Source organism: Danio aesculapii, chromosome 5, assembly GCF_903798145.1.
Source record: "Danio aesculapii chromosome 5, fDanAes4.1, whole genome shotgun sequence".
Classification (NCBI taxonomy): Eukaryota; Metazoa; Chordata; class Actinopteri; order Cypriniformes; family Danionidae; genus Danio; species Danio aesculapii.
In genome coordinates this window covers 57,154,312-57,181,759 of record NC_079439.1, presented here as the reverse complement: position 1 = coordinate 57,181,759, position 27,448 = coordinate 57,154,312, and the positions used below count along the sequence as shown (strand labels likewise).

General features: G+C 35.6%; 1 protein-coding gene across 2 annotated transcripts in view; it reads left to right on the top strand.

Moving 5' to 3' along the window:
* tmem132e (transmembrane protein 132E) overlaps positions 1–27,448 on the top strand; it is a 601,474-nt gene that overhangs the window by 535,701 nt on the left and 38,325 nt on the right. For both annotated transcript variants that reach the window (XM_056458536.1, XM_056458535.1), the window contains exons 5-6: positions 6,537–6,680; positions 22,570–22,775. In XM_056458536.1, coding sequence (XP_056314511.1) covers positions 6,537–6,680; positions 22,570–22,775 — 350 coding nt within the window. The remainder of the gene's footprint in view (positions 1–6,536; positions 6,681–22,569; positions 22,776–27,448) is intronic.

Below are 27,448 nucleotides of genomic sequence, written 5' to 3'. Positions count from 1 at the left end.
TCTACACTAACTAACAATGTGACCAAAAGTACTAGGGTAAGTGCACACCCTCTTCCCTAGTGTATCTAGACAGTTGTAAACCTACATGTTGAGATGTATGTCACGTGACTTACTTACCTACCAGCCTTTCTAACATCAATGACAAACATGAGGGTAGGGAAGGAATGTTAACATAAGGGTAAGAAAAGACAGTAATAAAACTCAAACAAAACCAACAACACAGTGTAAATTGAATAAGGACAATATAACAATATCAACAAACGGTATTTGTATGTACTGTACATATGCGGTATATATATATATATATATATATATATATATATATATATATATATATATATATATATATATATATATATATATATATATATAGTAGTCTACATTTGAAGTGGATCAAAACCTTTTATCAAACTATTCAAATACACCTCATTTTGTTCTAAGGACAATTTAGAAAAACTGTTTTCTTACACTTCAAATGTTGACAAATGTCACAAAATAATGCATCATGAGAACATGCAGTTAGAAGGGGTTAAGTAGATCACAATTGATCTGTATGGACCACAAACCCCTACCATGAGCCATTTCTAAGCTTTTGAAAAGGCAATAAAAGGAGTGTGTCTACATTCATGGAATTCCAAATAAGTGGTTTCAAAAATAAATTTAAAATCCCCAGAAAAAAGTACACAATAGAGCTTGACCCATTGCTATGACAAGAACCCCTTGACAATGTCAAATGGCATGCATTTTACCTTGACAAAAATGTTTCCACGAAACAGTGTTCTCACACTGTTGCTAGAAAAAGACATTTTGTTCTTTTATGTTTACTTTTTTCCTGTCCTTACTGTACTAAATGAAAAAACATTGATGATCATTAAAGCTTTGCTAAAGCATCAGCGCTGCTGGTGGCCTTATCCTTTGGCACAGTGACCTTGAATGTGATTTTGTAAACCAAATTTTCAATTTCATCGTGGGCCAAAAAAACTACCGATGTCGCACCTGGTTTGGACTTTAAAGCAGTTCAGCAAAGCAAAGCTAAAAAAAAGAAGCTTCGCCAAATAAAGCGTTGAGTCATTTTGTGTGGAATACATTATTTTTCAACCCTGACGACCTGAAAGGGCACTCTGAAAATATTAAACCTTCCAGTGATGTTGATTGAAAAGCAGTTCAAACAAGATTGCAGATTCCTCATTCAAACTCGCAGGCTTTCATTTCTGCTATTTTAAATGGTCTTTCTTTAAAGCAGAAGAGCTCTACGGAAGGTATCTGCTCAAATATGCTGTTTTGATTGAGGCATGAGAGAGAGAGAGAGAGAGAGAGGGAGAGAGAGAGAAAGAGAGGGAGAGAGAGATCCGTATTTTTTGTTTTACTCCTCTGGGCCACGAGGGAAATAATTTACAGTTAGTTGTGCAACATCCCTGCAGCAATTCTATCCAAAATAATGAATTGATTTTTCTTGGAAAGCAATTGTGAAGCCAACGTGCTCTTTAATTGGCTTCAGCTTTTGAGATGTAATTGAAAGCATAGATTTATTTGCATGTGTCATCTAACAGGGAAACTTTTAAATTAGTAAGCTCAGGAAAAGAGTATTTTAAAAGTTAATCCATTACCATGGAGTACTATAACAGGAATAGCCCGTGAGGTTTTATACAAAGTGAATGAGACCCTCAATCTCATTTGAAGTTTGTCACAAAAGGCACAACATTTGCTTCATTTTCTCCCAGCTTCATGCATGCTTCTCTTTTAATTTCCCAATGCCCATTTTTTGATTTGCATTGGTTGTGTGCCTAAATGCTTCACATCTATTGAAATATACCTGCGTGTAATGGTATATCTTGTTTAAATATTGAAAATGCTCTTGCCATTTATTTCATAGTTAGTCATTAAGCTAATTTATTCTCATTCTTGTCTTTGACAACAGCACACAAGACACAATTAACTGAAAAATAAAGGTCGCGACACTGTTACAGTGGTTTCACTTGTCTGTGTATTGATTTATGCACTGCAAAAATGCTTTTCTTACTTACATTTTATGTCTCTTTCTAGTTCAAATATCGAAAACTTCTGAAATCAAGAAGCAGTTTCTAGACAAGTAAAAACTATTGATTTGTTTTCAGAATTAATAAGTAAAAATTCAATTAGTTTTTCCTTAAAACAAGTTGGTAAGTAAAATTAACTTATTTCAAAATATAAGCAAGATTAATTTTCTTACCCCATTGGCAAATTATTTAGCTTTAAAAAAAACATTATTTTTGAAAACAGAAATTGTCTATTTGTCTATTAAATGCTTCTTGATTGAATATTTTGTATAACAGTGCTATAACAAAACTATAAATAAACAGCGTTTCTAACCGCGATACTTTTTTCAGTAACAGTTACAGTTACTGACAATGAAATGTGCGTTACTATAATTGAGAATGCTGAAGCGGTTTTCATGAAAGCAGCGTCTTTCTCAGTTATAGGACCCCTCTTTCTCTGGGTTGGGTGTGAGTGTGTGTTTGGGGCTAGGGCAGGACACATAACTAACCAGTGATGATAATTGGTGTGTTGTGGTGTAACTGAGAACGTGAGGATTGGCTTAGATAGAGTACATTTCCAACATTTGCCAATCAGAGGCAGAGTAGGGCAAGTGTTTTGCACAAGCACATGCACAGTCAGTCACACACACCAATGACCAGGAGTCAGAACAATGGCAAATCCAACAAGCTCAAAGTTAGTGTTTGCAAACTGCAATTATAAGCACTACTTTTTCTTTGTTGAGGTGAAAGGCAAGAATTTTTATGTATTGTGCAACTTAAGGGGAGGAAAAAAAAAGGGTCTCTCTGGGTTGGTGACAAGTAAATCTAAAGAAACACCTCACGTCGTGATATGCCGCCAAAAAATTAGTGGCTACGCAGGTGATAACATGAACTCTGCTACCAAATGAGGAGACGAAGCCACAACATCAAAGCAAATAAAACTTGATTTTTCTCCACCACAAGCACATATTACTTAGAATTAAACAAAATAATATTGTTATGATCACCAGCGATCCAGCGGCTGCAGATCACTGATAAACATGTAGATCGCTTAGACCTACAAATCCGCCATTACATGGACTACAAGTTCCAGTCGTGCACCGCTCACACGCACCTGTTCCAGATTCCGCTGATTGCACACTCTCACAGCCGGAGGATCATTATGGACTGAGTACAAGAACTATATACAATGCTTACACGCACACTTCATTGCTGAGTCCTGTAAACAGTTTTGTGAACATTAGGATGTGTTTTCCTTGCCTTGCTTTGCCGTGTTTTTGACCTTTGCCTTGTTTTTGTTTATTTATGTTGTCTGCTGCATGCCTGTACTGGCCAATCGCTTGTGTATCTGACTGCGACTCTGGATTTCCTGTGTACATCTGTTTGCCCCTGTGTTGGCTGTTGCCTGCCTGACCATTCCTAGTAATAAACCTGCATTTGGACTCGAACTCTGTTGTCAGCATCCACTTCACCTTATAAATATCTAGATATATAGTTGAGGACATGCTGCCATTGTCTCTCACATTGTCCCACAACGTTAAAATAGTGTGAATTAGTGTACAATGTTTTATTTTATTTTTTGTAGTCATTTGACAAATTAGATTTGTCGTGTTGAACACTGGATTTAAGTAAGAAAAGCATTTTGCAATGTTTTCAAGCCAAGTTTATTCATTTAGCACATTTCATACACAGTGGCAATTCAAAGTGCTTTACATAAACAAGAATAAAAGAGACAAGAATATCAAACAAATAATCAAAATGATTAAAAACAGATAAAAAAACAGACTAAACAAATTTTCATGCACTAACCTTAATTCTTACCACAAAATGATTATTTCTCATTGCACAAAATGTGTTTATTTGATAACTTAGACAATTAAATGGCACAAAATTCTTTAAAATGAGTTTAAATAGATGTCAGATAAAATATATGTCATCATAAGGCTGTAAGGTAAATATATTTTACATAAAAAGTACATAATCTAAATATGATTTGGTTTGTTTTTGGTTCAAAGCAAGTAATCCATGAAAACTGTGTTTAAAAAAGAACCACTAATGTCTTATAATTAATTGTTACAGTTAAAGTGAATCTCAATGCATTTTATATCGCACTGGATGTGTGGTTTAACCCCATTTGAACTCTTCCCAGCATGCAGTGAGGCATGAATAATAAATGTGTTTGCATTGTTTGACTGTTTGCCAGTTTTATCCACGTTGTTATTGTTGATGGTGGAGTCACAAGTAGTAACTTCATTTGTGTTGGGATGTCAGGATGATTTTGCCCCTCTATTCAAAGAATCATTGTCTGTTGTAACTCTTTTTGTGATTCATGCACCAAGCACTTACGTCTCTTTGAGTCATGTTAATGAATCTTGTATGTGTACTTGTTTTGTCTTGAAAATGTTTGTGATGAATAATCAAGGATCAGAGACCTAAAGAGGTTTTCAGGCATCAAAAAAGAATCATAAAGCTTTGACTTTAGTCTTTTGTAATACATTAGATTTAATTAGATTTTTTATGTTGCAAAAAATAACAGCTAACAATAAAAATAATAACAATAATATCATATATTTACCATGATTTACAAAAACACACTCACTAAAATGTCATTATAGCAAGTATATATACCGAAAACAAATCTTGTCAGGTAAATTAAGAATAAGAATAATTTGATTACATAATAAAAAATAACATTAAAGGTCACAGTGAAGCTTCAAAATATGGACCCACTTTATATTAAGTGGCCTTAACTACTAAGTACTTGCATCAAAATATAATTACAATGTACTTACCCTGTTCTTAATATATTGCAGAACACTTCAGGTTCAGTTGAGGTGGGATGGGTAGGGTTAGGGACAGATTTGTTGGTTTGTGTAGGTTTTATGGTGGGTTAAAGTGTAAGGGATGGTCAAAAGTGTAATTTTAATTACAGATGTAATCACATGCAGGTATTTAATCAAGCATGATTACAATGTAAAAACATGCATTTCGACAAAGCACACTAATGATTAATTTCAGTGTAAGTAAGGGCACTTCATATAAAGTGTGACCCAAAATACTAATTCATAAGTATACATTTTATTTAAAGTCTTTATACTTTGTCACTATCCTCATTTTACCGTTTGGTCAGTAGGACGATTTCAATTATTTAAAATATGATAAAATTTAAGTATGATCCTCTATTAATTTTTATATTCTAATAAGTATGAATCAGAATAGGTATTTTTTATAATGATTTTACATAAATAATTTGACAGTAGGACACTATTTCACTAATATTTTGACATTTAATTTCACTGAATTTATTCAAAACAGTAAAGTAGCATATTATTATATGTTTCTATGAATAGAATTTAGACAACTATTAAATCATGCAATGTATCAATTATCAAAAAATAAACTTTTTTTGGAAAATCTGAAGCAAAATGTGACCTTATGTTGCTCGTGTAGTTTAGGGAATTGCCCAAAACACATTGTACAAGTGAAAATCATCCTTCGAATGTTAATTAAACATTATCTTTCAAGCAGAAATTTTGTAAAAAAAAATTTGGCTCTTAGATCATAATAGCTCTGTAAATATAGAAACGCATACATAAAACCCCATAAAATCCCACACTAGTTCAATTCATTAAGTATTAAAGTATTTAAAAAGCACAAATGCATACTAAATAAGTATATAAATAAGATAAAATATTAAATACACAAATGTATAAAATAAATAAATGAGTAAATAATGAACAATAGAAAAAAAATGTAATATTAAAAGAAAAATATAAACCAATAATAAATAAATGTGTATGTCGTAAATATATCAAACCTTATTATTATTATTATTATTATTATTATTATTATTATTATTATTATTATATGCTTATGCTGTGCTCAGAAATTATTTTGTTAAACTTTTTAGGCGATTTTCTTAATATTTTGATTTATTTTTTATTCTCAAATTCCAGATATTCAGTAGCTGTATCTCACCTCTTGGAGGACGTGAAATTCTCAAACATTTACACTTTTGACAGTATTAACAAAGTTTTGCGATCCAGGCTCTCATATGTTCCCTAATTATACATTTCAGATTTCTCGATACATTGAAAAAAAATGATGTCTGCAAAATTTTTGCTAACAATTTATAAGTGTTGAATTTAAACAAACAAATAAAATTTAGTAAAGTTCAACTTAATTTGTTTGTTTAAACTCAGCTGAAATAAATTGTTTACAACTACTGAACTTAAAAAAAATTCAGTAAATCCAAGGAATCATCTCTGAATTATTTTTTTCAGTGTACGTTTTTAAAACCACTGTAGACTTTCTATTGCTTGGACATTTTCATCTGAGAAAGAGAATCTTATGGCTTTAGAATCTAATAGAGATACTGTTTTTACACTTTATTAGACAGTCTAGCACTAACTCCAGGGCTTTTCCTGAACATTCAGATTTTTATGCAGCGGTGAACTTCTGCTAACCTCCTGACTCATGCTCTCTCTTTTATCCTCTCCCGTTTTTTTCTTCCATATCCAGGACACCGAGATCATCAACACGGCAGTTCTCACTGGCCGAACTGTGGCCATCCCTGTCAAGGTGGTTTCCATTGAGTTAAATGGAGCAGTCACTGATGTTTCAACCTCTGTGCAGTGCAAGTCATTCAATGAGGACATCGTCAAGGTATGTCATACCACACTGAGAGCTTTAGCAATGTACGACTTCCTCTGCTATTCTTCTAATCAATCGCAGACAACTTAAGAGACCATAAAACGGCCATCAAAACCTCATTTAAGCTATGTTTATATATGCTCTTGTGGCCAGTGCTTTACCCTCGAGGGATCGATGCCTTTTCAGTGTCTGACAGTACATCGGAAGTGTTGAGCACTCTGAAGAACAGCGTCTCCTGCTGAACTGAAGCAGAAGCCGCAAACTTGGCCTACGTTTGAAGCTTTTGAATGAAAAGTTTCTTGGAAATCTTTTATTTTATGAAATGTAATGATGTATATTGAGGATAGTTGCAAATAAAGTCAGGGGGATTCAAGAAAATGGAAATTTATTAATCATTTTCTCATTCCAAAGAGCTTTTTATACTTGTGTGGTGTTCTTGTTTGGTATTTTTTGGCTGTGGGAGAACTTCTTAAGCAGTATGTGACCATAAGTTGCGCATATTTGTGGAAATAGCCAAAAATACATAGTATGAGTCAACATTTTATATTTAAAAATGATTATATTTTTATTTTAATCCAAAAATGATTCGAATATTAAGTAAATATCATTTTCCAAGAAGATTAATTACAATATGACTACACTGTAAAACCCAATAAGTTAAGGTAACTCAAACGATTTAAGTTCAAAAACTAATCCTAATAAGTAATGTGAACTTAATTGATTTGAATAAACGAAGCAATTTGAGCACAGAAAACCCAATAAATGAAGAGAACCAACTGAGTACTGTAAAAACCAAAAAGTTAAGGCAACTCAAATCGTTTGAGGAAACCAATTGCTACAAACCATTTAAGTAAAAAAAAAAACGAATCTATATGAGTACTGTGAACTTACTCCATTTAAGTTGAAGTATGAGATTTAATTAACTCAATACATTCAACACTGAGTTCAAAATTCTTTTTTAAATGAGTAGAAATAACTTTTAAATAAATACATTTTGAGTTAACTAAATATAAGATAACTTATATATAAGATAAGATAAATTATCAAATGCATACACAAATGCATAACATTAAATAAATAAGTAAAATGAACAATAGTAAATGTTTTTGTATATGATTTTAGGGTGAATCAATTAAAACAAATGTAAAATGTAAATTTACTTATCATTTACTCACTCCAAAGGCTTTTTATACTTGTGTGCTGATTTTGTTGGTTTGTTTTTTTATGTGGAAGATTAAAAAAACAAAACCATCTTTATGCAGCTATTTTGACTCCCATTATCATATAATTCAAGGTAAGGATATAACGATGAACACAACTCATGATTTGATACATATTACTGATCTCACAATACCATTTTTCACACAGTTGAATTCAGAATTATTAGCCCCCCTTTGATTTTTTTTTCTTCTTTTTTTAAATATTTCCCAAATTATGTTTAACAGAGCAAAGTAATTTTCACTGTATGTCTGATAATATTTTTTTTCTTCTGGAGAAAGTCTTATTTGTTTTATTTTGGCTAGGATAAAAGCTTCTTTAAATTAATAAAATAAAAAAAACATTTTAAGGTCAAAATTATTAGCCCCTTTAAGCTATCTTTTTTCAATAGTCGACAGAACTAACCATCGTTATATAATAACTTGCCTAATTACCCTAACATGTCTAGTTAACCTAATTAACATAGTTAAGCCTTTAAAAGTCATTTAAACTGTGTAGAAGTGTCTTAAAAATATCTAGTAAAATATTATATACTGTCATCATGGCAAAGATAAAATAAATCAGTTATTAGACATTAGTTATTAAAACTATTATGTTTAGAAATGTGTTGAAAAAAATCTTCCCTCTGTTAAACAGAAATTGGAGAAAAAAATAAACGGGGGATAATAAAATTAAGGTGGGCTAATAATTCTGCTTTCAACTGTATATATACTAACTTCAATCTATAATCTAGAAGAAAAAAAATATTGGAAATACTGTCAAAATGGTCTTGCTCTGGTAAACATCACTTGAGAAATATCTGAAAAAGAATAAAATCTTCATAGGAGGGTAAAAAAAAGCAAAAAATAAATAAATAAAATTTACTAAGTGTTCAAATCCCAACCAACTTGAATCATAATCGATTTTAAACAATTCACAGTAAATCATGATCATTCATCATAATGTCAGGGTTTAGGGTGAGGTAAAGAAACAAGGACTCAAATGCAACAGAATGGGTTTTTAATTAATAATAAATTAAAATAAAGGGTAACGAAAACAACCCATAAGACAAAACATAAACTTGGCTGGCCTGGCAAGACAGGACGGGACAGGAAGGATCAAGACGAGGCTGGATACAATGAAGAGCGACATATAATGTACAGTATGACGAGCTGGCAGAGGACAGCAGACAAGAGGGAGCTATAAAGGAGAAATAATTAATCAACAATGTCTGGACTTTGCCACCAAAACAAGAATTAACAAGACCAAAGTGCAGAATCCTGACACATGATTCCTAATTTAAGGCAACAAATCACCTGAAAAGTTCCTTATAAATGATGAAGAACCATTTACAGTAAGTAGTTGCACTAGTTGTGTAATAAAAACCCATATATGAGCTGTCAAGAACCAAATTCAAATCTTTATGCACTAACAATGAGTGAGCTCTTTTATTTAAAGCTATTTAGGGAGGATATAAATCACTGGTTCTCAATCAGAGAACATATATTTGATTCAATGCATTTGCCCCTCTTCTCTATTTGTACAAGAAGCAGTTGGTCCCACCTGAGGGTTTGCAAATATAGGCCAAAAACATTTAGCAGCCTCCTTTGCTCAAGGAAACAATCATTTTGACAGTCTCCGCCATCTGCTCGATGGCACGACAGCATTCAGAAGTAAAAATCCAATTCGACTATAAACCACGACCAAAAATATGGAGAAATAATAAATGCGCCTCGCAGTGTCGTCTGTCCGCCAAGATTGAGATCCATAAGTCATCCGTGACGGGCCATGAGGGCATTCGTTGTTTATCTGTTTTAAGATTCAGAATAGCTGTGTGTGCCACAGTGCTTGGGCCGAGCATTAGCTTTGGTGTTATTGAGTGGGTTTTTCTCGGCCGCCTGGGCCATTGAACTTTGGAGGCTAATTCAAGATGAGCCCTTCAAGCTGAGACAACATGAGTCCTGACAGTTCAATAAAACGCTCCATGCAGTGACGAAAAAAAAAGCGTCTTGCAGAAGGCAAAGGTTACGGGGTGCAATAAGATCTTTTCTTGCTTATTTTATTCAAAAAGCACAGGTTTTCATTGTAAACTCTGCTTTATTCGCCTAGAGCTGATGCTTTTACTTCTGGGTAGGGATGCCGGGACAGATGGGTACATGCATTCCTTTGAGAATGACATTATATGCCGCTTGCATGGAAATGACTTTTAATATCATGTTCGCCGCAGGTTCTATATATGCAGGCTCGTAATAAAGCGCTCGCATAAGAGCAGCGAGGTGTATCTTTTGATATTTGTGCACATGTTTGGAGGGTATGTTTATTTGTGTGTGTGTTTGTGAGAGAGTAATGAATGTCTATATTGTTCTGTGTATAATGTGGGAGTGCTGAATGATGAGACCCTGTGGGGCTTTTTTGTGTTTGAGAGCAGGAAGCTGTGAACAGTCTGTCCCATCTGATCTCAAGGCTCTGATAGGCACATTGGCCATCTGAGAACACACGTTTCCATTCCATTCCGCCGCTCAGCCGGACTGCACACATTCCCAACACAATAAACATACAAATTTAGACATGAATCACCACGTAAGGAAGACTCCGAAGCCTTAATTAGATGAGTCATATACCTTGATTCCGGTATACGTGCAGTCAGTGACTGAATAATGTAAGGGGTATATAATAACAGTAGATGTTATAGAATTATCTTCTGCCTTTAAAGATGATAGGGTTTAAATGTTTAAGTGCTTTTTCTTGTTTAGGCTTAAATATATTTATAATTGATAGTTCCAATACCAGATGCGTCATAAATTTGTGTTATAAATTCTGGCTGAGACAGATCATTTAACTGTACTTTTAATGTTTTTTTGCTAAAAGAAACTAAGAATTCATTGGTAAGTGTACATTTTGACATCACAGCATTTTGAGATTTGCTAAATGTTACATTTAACTGTGTTATTTAAGTATTTCTGCTTTCCTTTAATCCTTTAAATTCATATGCAAGTTAAATATAATTAAGTATAATATAATTTTACTTTGAGATGCTTTTAAAATTCAGTTTGATACAGATAAATTGATCATTTACACACACACTCAACTTGTGTGTGAATACATATATATATATATATATATATATATATATATATATATATATATATATATATATATATATATACAGTATATATACTGTGTATATATATATAAAACACACACCTGGACATGGAACAGCTTAGAAGTCAATTGTCCAATTACTTTTGGTCCCATAACAAGTGGGAGACACAAGAGTGAGTATTAAAAGGTATATTCAGGCCCACTTAAATTTTTCAGTCTTCGTTATATCTCTCCAGAGATGCTCAATTGGGTTTAAGTCAGGGCTCTGGCTGGCCCAATCAAAAACACTGAGTTGTTATAAAGCCACTCCTTTGTTATTTTAGCTGTGTGCTTATTGTTATTGTCTTGTTTGAAGGTAAACCTTCGGCCACATTTTTCAGAATGACTAACCCAATCTAGCTGCACAAGCTAGTTTGCATGCAAACAGAGCAAATGTTAGTTAAGTACAAGCAATCTACTAACAACACAGGGGCAAAAAAGGTTAAGACATGCCTATATCAGTAAATAATGACGGATGTAAAAAATATGGTATATTTTACATAATTAAGTTCATTTTTATTACAGCTCCCTTTCATGGTGGCTTTATTCAAAATATACCTTGGCCTATTGTACAGTCTTGCTTAAATGCAATGTATGTAGAGTTGAAGTCAAAATTATTAGCCCTCCTGTGAATTTTTTTTACTTTTTAAAATATTTCTCAAATGATGTTTAACAGAGCAAGAATTATTTCACAGTGATTCCTATAATATTTTTTTTTTTCTTCTGGAGAAAGTCTTATTTGTTTTATTTTGGCTTTTAATTAAAAAAAAAAATCTAGGGTTAATATTATTCGCCCCCTTAAACAATATATTTTTCAAATGTCTACAGAGCAAACCATCATTGTACAATGACTTGCCTAATTACTCTAACTTGCCAATATCTCTAACAATTCTAATAACCAATATCTTGAAAAATATCTAGTAAAATGTTATGTGCTGTCATCATGGCAAAGATAAAATTAGTACTGCATTATTAAAACTATTATGTTTAGAAATGTGTTTAAAAAAATCTTATTTTCGTTAAACAAAAATTGGGGAAAAATATATAAGTAATTCTGACTTCAACTGTAAGTAGTTTTTTTTTTTTTTACATTCAGATATCCAAAAACCACTAAAACAATGTTATTTATTTTCATGCTGCGTTGTGCTCGTCTTTAATCAGCAATTTAATTTTAATTTCAGTGCTCTCGCTCCGCTTCGACAGCTTTCAGCCTTCTTTGTACTACCATGATAATAAGCTTTGAATACATTTAGCTCATTCAGAAACATGCAACCAAGGCTTATTCTGGAAATGTACCTCTATAAACATTTCTGTAGAGTATCAAATATGTCCTAGGAGCGACATATTTTTGCAGTTTTTGTTTTCACGAATCCACAAGAGGCTGCTGTTTATGTTTTTTTGAGATCTCAAATTTCTCACGCGAGTGCCATTCGCGCCTGCTGTTCTTGCGTAAATCCACTGTTGGATTTGCGTAAAATCGCTGTTGACTGACTGTTTGACTGACTGAATGACTGACTTACTGACCAACCGACCGATCCCCCCTCCTGCTTCCCTAAACCAAACCAATAGTTTTTTTAAATGAACAGATTGACCCACCCACCCACTTCCCCAAACCCAACCGACTTTTTAAAAAAGCAATCCAGAAAAAGAAAAGCCCTCACCTGATTTGTTTACCACGTTTTCAGATTTTACCACATTCTCACCTCGTTATCTATTTGTTTATTTTATTTTTTGGCTTCTGTTTTTGTCTTACCCTCTTTCTGTAACCGTTCTTCACTGGACTCGTACCCTGTTGTTGTGGTCAACTCCTCTCTGCGTCTCAAGTCCACTGACATACATGGCGAGCTAACTGGTAACAGCGGGAGAGCCGTCTATACGAAGGTAAGCAACCAGCTGGCAAGCGCGTAAATGAACGGTGTCATACGGCCACATAGCGTTTGTTTTGAAGACGAAATGCAGCCATACGTACTTGTGTCTACATAATTCGCGATCTCCAGAAACTTATATAGGGCTACGTTTTCAGAATGAGCCTGTGTTGGCAACATGAGTTCTGCAGGAGTCTCATAGAATGTCACAAAGACAACAACTCCCATGATTCCACACTCAGTCACTGCATCATCAAACTGCACCTTTATTTGTTATGATTGTATACCCTCTAGTTTAAAAAAATCACATACTGTGCCTTTAAATCTAGCAAAGCTGAAGCATTGTTTTGATCAATAAGAATTCAGGACTGGATTTCTTTGGATTTGAAGTGAGAAACAGTTCTATTTCTGTATAGAAACTAGCTGTCACGTTAAATCGAAATCATCTGCTTCTGCATCAAGCTGTAGGCTGCATGTTCATCTTTAACCATGTATAGTCGGCCTTCACATGATACCATCAACACAGATAAAAGTACATCTGTTAACTGTGCGAAGGCAGCCTGGATGGTGGAGGGTTACAGAGGGCACTTGTTGGATTAAACGCAGCTGGCATGTGTGTGTGTATAGCTGGAGGCTTCTCAATGGGCGGCACTATCTTGACCTCGCCCCTGCCACTCCTCTGGAACCACGCAAGGTGCCAAGGCAGATTAGGGATTCTATGGTACGCTGACTTCTGGCTGGCATGTAAAATGTATTTTCAACTGACCCCTGCTGGCTCGTGACAACCACAGTCCTTAACTGCTTTTGACTTAAAATTATCCATCCAAGTTTATTAGAAGCCCCAGGAGCAAGCGGGTCAAGACTGAGCACACGTCAACAGAAGTGGCACAGCAGAAACACATTTATGAGACTCTAGACTCACTAGGAACCAGACAGAACATGCTCAGTATTGCAGACTACAGCTGCCTTTGTTGTGTGCCACCTGCACCTGCAGAATGATTGCCTTTTTTTTGTATAATTGTATTCTATTGATCTTTCATTTGTTATACTGTACTTTTGTTTTTGTTAACTTCTATTCGTTGGATACCCCATTTAAAGAGACCAAAGGGGAGGGGGTGCATCAAAACTAGAAAAAAAGCAATTGTTTACCAAAAATATATACTCTACCATCAGTTTAATGTAATTCTTTTTATTTTCTGAAATGTGGAACCTTAAAGGAGATATTTTCAGAAATGTTCAAGCTGCTCTATTATCAGTTACTTATTACTACCATCCATGCCATTTGTTTGGTATTCGAGAGCATGATTTCTCAACAATATAGCTATGTTTCCATCCAAAGATGCGAATTGGATGTATGCGCAAAACTGCAGTATTGCAAAAAACATTTGCAAAAAAATCATTGTTATTAAGCAAGAAGTCAAAGAGAATTTTAAAAAGTTACTTCATGATAATTAATTCATTCATTCATTCATTTTCCTTTGGCTTAGTCCCTGATTAGCAGAGGTCACCACAGTGGAATGAACCGCCAACTATTTCAGGATATGTTTCACGCAGCGGATGCCCTTCCAGCCGCAACCCAGTACTGGAAAATAGAATAGAAACCATTCATTTTTCTTCGGCTTGGTCCCTTTATTAATCAGGGTTCGCCACAGCGGAATGAACCGAGAAGTTATCCAACTAATGCTTTACACCGCGGATGCCCCTCCAGCTGCAATCCAGCAATGGGAAACACCCATACACTCTTGCTTTCGCACACAAACGCTACTGACAATTTAGCTTATTCAGTTAACCTATAGCGCATGTCTTTGGACTGTGGGGGAAACCGGAGCACCCGGAGGAAACCCACGCGAACACAGGGAGAACATGCAAACTCCTCACAGAAACGCCAACTGACCCAGCTGGTGCTTGAACCAGCAATTTTCTTGCAGTGCTAACCCCTGAGCCACAATGCCACCCCAAATTAGACATATATTGCATAAAACATTTGCAAATCTAGAGTCTAAAGTCAAAGAGAACAAAAATATTATTTCCTTATGTTTGGCACCAAATATTAAAAGACAAATGGAATTTTCTGTGGTAGAAGAAGCCAATGTGGACCTTTTTTCCTATATAATAAATCACTTGTACCGCAGAAGACAAAGATGAAATGCAATGAGTGGCTTTTAGAGGCATGAGAGCGCTCTTTGGGAGCGCAGAGTTGGCTGAGGAATTTTAAAAATTGGTTTTGAGTTTGTTTGTTGTTAAAACAAAAACCTCATGACTATTTTTGATGCACATGCTGGAATTTATTCGGTCACACTTTATTTTGATGGTCCGTTTGTTGAATTTAAGTTACGTTGCGTCTACATGCCAACTAATTCTCATTAGATTATAAGTAGACTGTTGGGTTGGGGTTGGGGTTAGTGTAAGTTGTACTTGCAAAGTTTCTTAGAGTCAGTTAAATATCTGTTAAAGGAGCAGTATCAACAGATATTAAGCAGACAGTCTACTAATACTCAAATGGACTATCAAAATAAAGCGTTACCATTTATTCTTTAAATATTGTTTATTGTTTTAGATCTCCATTAGCCATTACTATTAGTGGCCGAGGTTCAACAAATAAAAGAACAACTTTACATTAAATCATCGTTAAAACCAATACAAAACAGTACATAAATAAATACATGAATAAAACAATAGAAACAATACAAAAAAAGCAAAAAAAATGCATTTACAAAAAAATTTACGTTAAACTATCACAATAGACACCAATACCACAACCAAATAAAGACAAATTTATATTAAACCATAACTAAATAAACCAATACAACAAAATGTGTTTTCATTGTAGTTTATGCACAGTTTTTATTAGAAAAAATGTATCCTTTTTAGTTGTGCATGTTTTTTAAGTTTTTTTTTTTCTGCGCATATTTAAAATGTATGCACATGACATTTCCATTAAGCATCATTTATGCTATAGCAAAATGTGCATAAACATTGGTGGATTGAAACATAGCTAATGAGATTAATTTATTAATGTGTGCAATATTAGTAAAACATCCACAGATATTTCCACACCCATCCCATGTAGCAAAGAATTCTGGCCTCGATTTGGCATAAAGCTGGCACAGCAGGCATTCGTCTGGCACTGGCATACAGCATGTGGGCCAAACATGGCCTGGGTTTGGCAGCACACAAGATTTGGGCCAGATGTAAAATGTAGTATTTGGCCCAGATGTTAAAAACTGATATGTAGGCCATGGCAATTTGACCTGTATTGACCCACATTTAAAATACATTAAAATAACTTTCAGTACAAAAAGATTCTACCAATCAGGTCGCTTTGAGAAAAAGCACGTCAATAGTGTGCCTAAAGCGCAATGCTTCATGGGTTAATCAATTTCATTGTAATCATGACACACCAACCTATCTGGCCCAGTTCAGGCCCAGTTATGAGTTATTAACATGGCTGTGAGTTGACACAGATACAGTCTACGTTTGGCCTCGATGCCAGACTTGGTCCAGTTACATACCGTAATTCATTGCGGCATGTGGGCCAAGCAAAACCTGATCGTGTGGGTCAAAGCTGGGCCAGAGAAATTTTATTATGTGGGATCGACACTGTTTTGGATTTGCGCTGCTCTGTTTAGTAAATCTGGCCTTTTAAGAGGAGGTGCTGAAGAGGAGGGGGTTAAATAAATGAATATGGCATACAGGACCATTGTAGATAGGAAAGTGAGTAGATAGGAAAGTGAAATTGCATCATGAAATAGCAATTTATCTGTTTTGAATCATAACTGACCCCTATGAATTTATTTTAAATATCCTCAATAAATTTCCAATAACTTTTTTGACCATCAAAAGCATAGGTTACTCGATTCCTCACACCGAGATTTAGGCCGAGCAGGGAAATGTTTCATTTGAACATGAAAAGCGTTCTTTGTACCTCCTTCTCACTGCTGTTATCCTCTCTGCTCTTTCACCATATGTCAGTTTTATCAACAGTATGATTCATAGTTTTTCCCACTGAATAACATTGCCTTTAAAAAAAAATGAAATGAAGTGGGCAAGCAGAGTTTTCCCACAGATTCTCCTAAAGTCTACTGTGGAGAGAGCCATCTCTTCTGATCAATTGCCCATATTGATGGTATGGATAAGAGAGGGAGCTGTCTGGCAGGACTACATATTTTATTACACAGATATCCCCCCCACTATGATGAATCTCTGGTCTTGGAGAGACTGCAGCTCCCGACCTCCATTTGAGGGAGATTAGGTTCTCTGATTACAGTGTCAGTTGCCTTGGACCCCTAGATAAATCATAGATGGTACCCCAAAGCAAAGCTTCGGCTATCTATTACAGTAAATAATTTATTATTAAAGACTGCTGAGAGTATATATGAGATGTGTTGGCAGGCCAGTTGGAATAGCAAGGAAAAGTAGTTTTTAGTTCTGTTTGGTACCTCTTTGTGTGCGTTAATGAAATTTCAACAACTCGAAGATTTAAAAAATGTGTGTGGTGTGTTCATTAGTGGGTCTGTTTGTACGCTCTGACAAAGGAAAAAAGACTGAACGCATTGAATAACAACTGCTGCTTTGAAAAAAAAAAAGAAACAATGCCTCAGGAAAAAAGCTGTCAGACCCAGTTCCTATGGGGTGTTATTTTAGGAAACATGTTTTGAGTAAAAAGACCCTTTTTGGGCTTTTTAAAATGCTTCTGAATGCATTGTTTTTCATGTTTTATGCCTTTGAGAGTAAGTCAGAGCGGCATTTTAACTCATTCTGCTGGTAAATGATTTGAGAGAAAAAATAATTAATCCTGTCAATTAAATGTGTTCATTTACTGCAATTATTATTTAACAATAATGTGATGTGTGTGTGTGTGGGGAGTAATTATTGTGTTAACCCTTTACCCATACAACAGAGGTCCCCAACCTTTTTATCCCTTTGTACCAATCAACACTTGACAATTTTACCATGGACCGGGGGAGACGGTGGTTCGTAGGATGCTAGGTGACCATCAACCATTTTCTCAGAGGATGACAAACTGACAAAACATTGTTGTCACTCTAATACAAGTTTTATTTTTGGAGAAAAATTGCAAAGCACTGCAGGGTTTGGGTTTTCTGTGTTTGTCTGAGATAATTAATCTACCAAATGTGTATATCCCATACGAGCTGAAGCTGATCGGTCAGTTCTTGTCACATGATTCGCAGTGTGCTTCCGGCATTCATCCAACTGAGTGCACCTGGAAGGAGCGATCGCGTCACACCACTTACACACACTAGCCATTAGAAATAACAAACTTGCGCGAACTCTAGAAAAGATGCAATATGCGAAACGGTCCCTAAAAGGCCATTGTCATTTGCGATCTCCAGCAGTTGATCCTCTTGCACAGACATGGTGGATTCACCTGATTTGTTGACAAATGGGTTGCGGATGTATTCCTTTGCAGATCGCAGGTCCTTCACTGGGCCTTTTCCTGTTAGCAAAGAAACTTTCCAAAGACGTCCATTTCTTACTCATTTTGATGTTTGTGGGTTAAATTTGGGCACTCAAGTGACCGAGATGTACAGTTGAAGTCGGAAACATTAGACCCCCTTTGAATTTTTTTTCTTTTTTAAATATTTCCCAAATTATGTTTAACAGAGCAAGGAAATTTTCACAGTATGTCTGATAATATTTTGTCTTCTGGAAAAAGTCTTATTTGTTTAATTTCGGCTAGAATAAAAGTGTTTTTTAATTTTTTAAAAGCCATTTAAAGGACAAAATTGTAAGCCCCTTTTGGCTATATATTTTTTCAATAGTCTACAGATTAAACCACTGTTATACAATAACTTGCCTAGTTACCCTAACCTACCTAGTAAACCTAATTAACCTAGTTAAGCCTTTAAATGTCACCTTAAGCTGTATTGAAGTGTCTTGAAAAATATCTAGTCAAATATTATTTACTGTCATCATGGCAAAGATAAAATAAATCAGTTATTAGAAATGAGCTATTAAAACTATTGTGCTTATAAATATGTTGAAAAAAATCTTCTATCTGGTAAACAGAGGTTGGGTGAAAACATAATCAGTGGGGGGGGGGGGGGGGGGGGGGGACCATTCAGACTCGGAAACGGAATTAATTAATTGTTTCTTGTGTGGCCTGGTACCAATTGATCCATGGACTGGTACTGGTCCACAGCCTGGTGGTTGAGGACCACTCCCATACAATACTACTGTCTACTTAGCTCAGCAAATAACACTAATAGTCATAGGAGGTGTGTTCTTGGATCAAATAAATAAAGAACTGCTGAATGTAGCACAGCACAGGCATATTTTTCACTTGAACTGTTTTGCATGTTGCTTGTGGTCCGAGATGATAAAGAAATGCCCCTAATTTCTTTCCGAGTCCACATTGTTGTGGTGTAGTGCTGAAGCTATGCAGCTGGCATCAATTTGGGGGCAACTATTGAGATATTGAGATGTCATTTTATTTAAGTTTAATCAAATAAATGTTTTAATTCTTAGTCTCGTATTCATCTACTGCTTCTAAAGTGTACAGTGTAATGTTGAAAATCATGGCAGCAAGCTAGTAGGTGATGTGTGAGTAAACTTCACTCCCTTAAATCCCTTTTGTAGGATGCTGAGTGAAATCAAAGTGGATATTTTGGTGCCGTTAATTTGATAGGAGTGAGGTTAAGGCAGATACGTTTGATGGAACATATCTACTAGGAACTATGCGATTAAACCTTACTCATTGACCTTAAGAGCCACACTATCAACTGATATTATAGCCTGTGGTCTTTAGGGTCCTTGTCAGTGTGCTCACCTCCTGTTTTAAAAACACTTGGTTGAAAAAAGCTTGTAGCACAGTAGGTAGATCCAGAATAGTTACCTTGGTACCATGCCCAGGATTTGGTTAAAAGGGGTGAGTGCAACCTTGCAACTGACACTGGATGTGGTCTGTAGGGTCTTTGTTAGTGTGGCCACATCACATCTTGGAAACTTGGAAATAGGAAACAGCAGCCATTTCGTTAAATTGGTCCCTTGACCTGGACATGAGTAAAGTTAAGGGGTCTGAGTGGAATCTAGCTAGTAAACTTTATTCCCTACACATTACACATTAGTGGCTGATGCTATATGCTGCAGTCCTTAGGGTTTTTCTTAGTTTACACCCATCCTATGCTGAATAGAGTGGCTTGGATCCATTTATAGCAATATTCATAGCAAGCCGAGTGGAACTAAAGTGTTGGTGCCGTGACCCAGATAGAAATGAGGTGAAAGGAGATGAATATCATGGAAGCCAGCTAGTAAAAGCGGTGTAGGTAAACTTCCCTTTCTTAGTCTTACGATGCAAACTAGTGTCCATTAAAGGCTGCAGTTTTTAGTGAGGTTATGGGGGCTTAGTGAAATTGATGCCTAGGCTAGTGGGAGCTAGTAGGAGTTATATGAGCAATTTGTTCCTTCCATGGACCCTGTTATTTATTCTGCTTTCCATCCTGAAAATGGCAGACTTTACCTTATCTGGTGCAGTGTGAATGGAACCACCCTGTATCCATTGGTACCGTGACCCAGATAGGAGTGTGGTTTAGATGTGTTGTTTTTAATAGAAGCCAGTTATTAAGAGCTGTGGAAGTAAACCTCGCTCTTCTTGCTCTAGCTAATTTATCATCTTGTTAGTGCCTGCCTATCAAGCTGGAAATGCTGATTTGAATGCAGCTAGGACCAGGACAAACAGAACCAGAAGGGTTATAGTAACACAATACAGTCGTCTCAATGTATATTTCCAGTGTTTTAAAATTTAGAATCTTTAAAGACACGCTGCACTTTTTTTGTAAACAGGCTCATTTCACAACTCCCCTACAGTTAAACTGTTGAGTTTTAACAATTTTGAATCCATTAAGCTAATCTGGGTGTGGCGTTAGCACTTTTAGCTTAGCTTGGAATGAAATCATTGACTCCTTAGCATCTCATAAATTTTTTTTTTTTTTTTAAAAGTTGATTTTGGAAATTGTATTACACAGTGGTGTTGCATAGTTACCTAACTGGGGACTATTTTAGGCGCTGGGTAATATCATTGCACCTACTGCAACCTATACCTGTCAACCCTCACGTTTTTCCTGGGATTCTCCCGTATTTTACAGTTCTATCCCGCTATCATCCTGTAAAGGTATTTTCCCGTATTTCTCCCGTATTTCCGAGTCTTTCTCTGAAGGGTGGCAATAAACATTAAAGAGCCGATCATCCCTATACACAACCCATACCACCGAACCACCAGGAGCTGCCCCTGGCTGTTAAATGTGAGTCTTTTCTGTGCTTTGGTTTTATTTAGGCATGAAACACTTTGAAAAAAATATAAAAACATCGGGATTCCCTTTCCTTTTCCTTACAGGTGCCGTTGTCACTCCTATGCAATCCTCAAAACAATCATGTAGCAGTGCCTGACTGTCAGCTGACATGCTCCATAGTGATAAATAGATGCTGTTTCACAAACGTATTCTGCAATCGAATGCTTTCATTATAACGTTGGATGTGTGCATTTTTAAAGTGACACCTCTGTTATTTAATGTAATCAAGGGAAAAATCATAATAAATTAGATTCATTCGTTGCTCTTTAATCAGATTATATTACTTTATAATAGCTCATTTTAATAAGCTGAACTGTTTGCTAATTTATTGGCTGCTAAATAATAATAATAAAACATATTACTGACCGTTTAACGGTCTAACGGTCTAATCGGATTCAATTATTTATGCTAAGCTAAAAGTGCTCTCGCCAGACCCAGAGATTAGCTAAATACAATTTACAAATTGTAAAACTCAATCGTTTAACTTTAGGGAAGTTGTAAATTGAGCCTATTTTCAAAAAAGTGCAGTGTTTCTGTAAAGCATGTTGCTCAAAATATATCAACACAGGCTCTTTGTGAAAACATACACCCGTATACATTTCTGGAGAGCACGAATTATGTAGCCAGAGCTACATATGGCTGCATTTTGTCTTTAAAATAAAGAATGGTTCCAGAAAGCAGGTTAAACAAAAACAAAGGCAAAAAATAAATTAAACAAGTAAATAACAGGGTGAGAACGTGGTAATATCTGAAAACATGGTAAAAATCAGGTGAGGGCTTTTCTTTTTCTGGATTGCTTTTGAAAACACTATCGGTTAGGTTTAGGGAAGGTGATGATCGGGTCAATCAGTGCTTTTGAAAGTACTATCGGTTGGGTTTAGGGAAGGGGGTTGGTGGAGGCATTGGTTGGTCGGTCAGTCAGTCAGTCAACAGTGGCCTCTGGTGGGTTTACGGAGAACAGCAGGCGCGAATGGCACTCGCGAGAATTTTTGAGATCTGAAAAAGCACACACAGCGGCCTCTAGTGGATTCGCTAGAAAAAAACTACCTCCTGGGGTGTATTTTTTGCAATCTTCAGAAATGAATATAGGGGTACATATCAATAATGAGCCTGGGTTGAAAAATACCCTAAGCTTGTTCAGTCCTCTTCAGAGTCTTCAATTTAGTGATGCAATACTCTGTAGACTGGGTTTGTAGACTGCTATGGAACTAATATTTGGGGGCTTTTTCTTTCAGCAAATATTTATATGTGGGATTTCAAATAAAAGTTTTAATTCACATCTCTACTTTAAACTATCATTCTCTTGCACCGTGAAGGGCTTTTGTACTGTGTAGACTCTCCAGAGAATGTAGCAAAAGCAATCAAATGTCTCTTTGCTCTCCTCAACAGGTGTCCATGAACTGTGACTATGTGTTTGTGAATGGAAAAGAGACGCGTGGCTCCATGAACGCTCGGGTGATTTTCAGCTATGAGCACCTGAGTGCCCCTCTTGAGCTCACTGTCTGGGTGCCCAAACTGCCCCTTAAAGTGGAGCTCTCAGACAACAGACTGAGCTTCATCAAGGGCTGGAGGGTGCCAATCTTACCCGACCGCAGGTAAGACACACCGCTAATGTGAGCATATGAATGTACTTGGGTTGTTGATGTTGCATTTTCACTCCCACACATGACGAAAATCTATATAATTAGTATTAGGGCTGCAAAATATATGGTTTCAGCAATGTGCACATGCGCAATAGTCACATCTCATGAAGTCCAATGTTGAGTTGATATGTTTTGGATTATAATTTACCAGGAGTTACAATTCCGAACGCAGTTTTTTTTAGGTGTTTAAACATAATAGAGTGAAAGTTTACCATTTACATGTGTTTTTAAGGTTTGTGACTATGTAATGCTCTATGCACACCGGACGCAGTATGCGCAAATAAATTGGGCTATTCGCGCGTAAATATACACATGAACATCTTGAGTTTACGCACTTCATTCGCACGTCGAATTCACTTAACAATAGATGCGTGTTTGCGTGATAAGCAGGGCTTCTGTCTGCTCGGTGACTCTAGCTTCGTTGCTAAATGGAAAACATGGATTTTATTGAGACAATAGCTGTGCTTTATGAGCTTTAGGAAGGCTGAAAAACAGTGTAGATGTGTTTGGCGCTGTGTCTGAGTCCACTAGATCCTTTCTGAGGTGCACCCAGCTCTGTGAGTTGATCAACTCCTCTAGAAACTGTATCTGGATGGTGGATCTTTCAGTGGTGCTTCAGACTGAGCCGAGCCCAGTTTGATGAGCTGTTTCCGGTGTCAGCAGGAGGATTTCTCCTCGGGACACCAACAACAGGCACTACGTCTTAATCACGGTCTTACAAGAGCAAGCTCCTGATTGGTTAAGGTGGCACGAATGTCCACTAGAGTTCAGACGTTCCAACTCAAGCGAAGTGCGCGATTCAGATTCAAATGTACAAAATGCTCAATTCGTGCCGCTTCATTCACACAAATTGGGTCATCCACACCGCCTCATTTACACAAAATGCACCACAAGATGTCTATTCGCATCTTTACATTGACTTAACATGTGAATCACTCGCACTTGACGCTTCATCCATGTCTGGTGTGTACCCACCATAAGAATTTAGGCATGAGAATTTAAAGTATTCAGGAAAATGAAATCGTGTTTGTAACTCTAATAAAGATGTATTTATACCATAAATACTATGCAGTGTTATTTTACATTCTGTTATTCAATTTCTGTACCTGAATACTGTGATGTAAAATATTTTACTCCTATCTTCCTATAAAAAATCCAGAATAACAGCCATAGTATTTCAGAATAATAAGTCTAAATTAATGATTTTTTTTCTAAATAGAGCTATTCAAGCTATCTGGTGAAATTATTTATTATATATATCGCAATTTACGTCAAATATTTCCAATAACATGCAGCCCTAATTAGTATCGTCATAATTTATAATGCAGAAAATTTCTTTGAATTCCATGGACTTGTGTCATTACATGTTTTAAATTATTTTTCATACAAATATTTCTAAAAACAGGAACCTAATACGTTTTGTCACTGAAAACCATGTCATCTATGGAAATTCCACAGAAAACTTTGATTAGTTAAAGGAGCCCATGCAAGATGTGTATATCATCATATATTATCATCACCAGTAAACATTACAAATCTTACCTCTTCCTAACAGGGAAAACAACCAACAATCAAGAATGCATGACTATATGGTGTGATGGTTTTGCAATTAAATGTCATTATAATGAAAGTCAATGAGGCAAAAACAGCCCCTAACATAATGAAATGGTAGTAAGTTTGAACAATTACACAAGGGTTAAGTGTTGTATTACTTTTTGCTGTTACATTAAAGTACATATTTGCAGTTCAGTAATTATTTACTGTTAAAGAATTGAAAAAGTTAATGACTCCTTATATTTTCTCAAACATTAGACTTCAAACTACATAAATACACTCATTGGCCACTTTATTAGTGTATTTAGTACCGGATTGGACCCCCTTTTGTCTTAAGAACTGCCTTAATCCTTCATGGCATAGATTCAACAAGGTATTGGAAATATTCTTCAGAGATTTTGGTACATATTGACATAATAGCATTACGCAGTTGCTGCAGATATGTCAGCTGCACGTCCATGATGCAAATCTCTCGTTCCACCACATCCCAAAGGTGCTCTGTAAGATTGAGATCTGGTGACTGTGGAGGCCATTTGAGTACAGTGAACTCACTGTCATGTTCAAGAAACCAGTCTGAGATGATCCACGCTTTATGATATGGCGCGATATCCTGCTGGAACCGTAGAGATGGTTGTGCATGAAAATCCCATTACATCAGCAGTTTCTGAAATACTCAGACCAGTCCATTTGGCACCAACAACCATGCCCCATTCAAAGTCACTTAAATTAACTTTCTTCTCCATTCTTATGCTCAGTTTGAACTGAAGAAGATCATCTCGAATATGTCTACATGCCTAAATGCATGCCATGTGATTGGCTGTTTAGAAATTTGCATTAACGAGCGGCTGGAGAGGTGTACCTAATAAAGTGGCCGGTTAGTGTATATCTGTTTTTTCCGCAAATGGTGGTTTACAAAAAAATACTTTATTTACAGCCTATTTGTCATCACTTGCACTCTGACTACTTTTTATACGTAATGATTCCCACTTACAGTCCATGTTTGCTTTTATTTTGTCGCATGTTTGTTTTGATCTTCCTAATACTTGCGAGGGTGATAAAACATTGCTATAGTTTAATTAATGGAGTTGTTAAAAGCTTTAAAGCTGGGCCACCGAGGGCTGTGTAAGATACAAAGCAGCTACAGAGCTCGAGAGACCCGAATGTCATTCTTCATACAGCCCATTTACTGTGATTATGACAAATTGAAGCGAGGGTGTTGTCACACCGGGCACGGCAGAATATCAGCACAGGCATATTTCATGAGGAACCTCTCCAGAATTAATCACGATGGAAAATATTCTGGGAACTCACTAGTATCGTTATTGCTCACTTACAGAGGTCTTTCTTTTTTGATGTAAATCTCTAATTAAATTCATTCAAATGGGCCATTAAAATGGAAATATGATCTGATTCGGTTATGCTAATCCAATTTTGGAGCAAATCGTCAATCTATATCTTGCCTTGGCGTAGGCCTGGCGGTGTGACGCATGTACCATACAACAGTAGAAAGATGTCATCTGTTTGAAATCCAGCTGTAGAGATTAAGCTTTGACATTTAACATCAGATCATTAAAAAATATTTGAACAAATTAAGAAAAGTAGCAAAAACGTTGTAATTAGTGTATGACCAAGACCATACTGCTGTATAAGTCTATTTATTTGATGTTAATTGTGTGTGTTGATACTTACATATAGCTTCTAGCATGCATTTAGCTTGGTAAATTAAATCTGTTGTAAACAAAGTCTCTTTGTGCCATGTTTTTTTTTTTTTTTTCAGTTTTATACAGAAATGCACACACAATACTATTGTGTCACTGCATTTGCATTTGACCTCAATTTGAGTGCCTTTGATTTTGTTTCCTCCCAGGACCCAAGATCTCTTAGGCTTTGTTCACACATGCAATCTCTGTGTGATCAGCTCAAAATCTGATTTGTTTTTCACATCCAGTCTTTATCCCAGTGTCAGCACTGTCATTTTGTTTAAGAAGCTAAGAAATCAGATCTGGGGAATGTTATCTGGTTGCCACAAGTCAAATCATCAGGCAAGGAAAGAGAAAATTACGAAAAAAAAAATGTGTCTCTGCTTATTTTCACACTCAAAAAAAATAACTTTTGCTGCTTGTTCAAATACTTATTAAAAAAAGTTAAAACAACACATTACTTAAGTTTGTTTTGGGGACAACTTAACTGTTTTATGTTCAATCCTCGTAAATTTGTAAAAACATTTAAGTTAACTTAAAAAATTTGTGATGGGACAGCATGAAGGATTTGTGTGGAACCCTGCATTTTTTACAGTGTTTGACATCCTGAATCATGTGCACTGTAAAAATGTTGGGTTCCACGCAATCAATTCATTTTGGGACAACATGAAGTAATTAAGTAATTTATTAAGTACCAGATTTAAGTGGATTGAACATAAAACAATTAGGTTGTTGCAAAAAAAACCTTAGGAATTGTTGCTACAGCTTATTTGAAATAAGTAGTTGGAACAAACAGGAAACGTCATTTTTAGATGTGTTTTAAGAGACTTTGGAGTTGTAAAAATCTGTTTTGGTGTTTAAAATCTGCATATTTGTAATTCATGATATGTATTTTTTCATATGGCATGCTGTTCATACACAAAAGTGCATCTGAAATACAAGCCTGATCTCACAAGGAAATTTAACTATTTTACATTTAGTCTGTTTAGTGGCTAATTTGTATGATTACATACGATTCCACACAAAAAATACTGTGTATGTTTAACTTTAAAAAAATTGAGGCAACTACATCAGCCTTTTGAGGGTTTCGAACCTATTTCATTTTAGTTTGTCCTATTAGACTTTGCATATTCTCAACTTGTACTTTCAAGTAACATTAACTCAGTTTAATCAATTTTCAACTTGTAGTTTTAAGTCAAATGTGTTTTTTAAAAGTAAAATGTACTTATTCGTCCTAATAATCTAAACAGTATTTTAAGTTACTATTTTTCCATGAAACTTGTGTTTTTAGGGAATGCTTACACAATTGTATTATTTTTTTACCTATATTAAGTTTGTTAAATCCTTAAAAACCACACATTTGGTACAAAT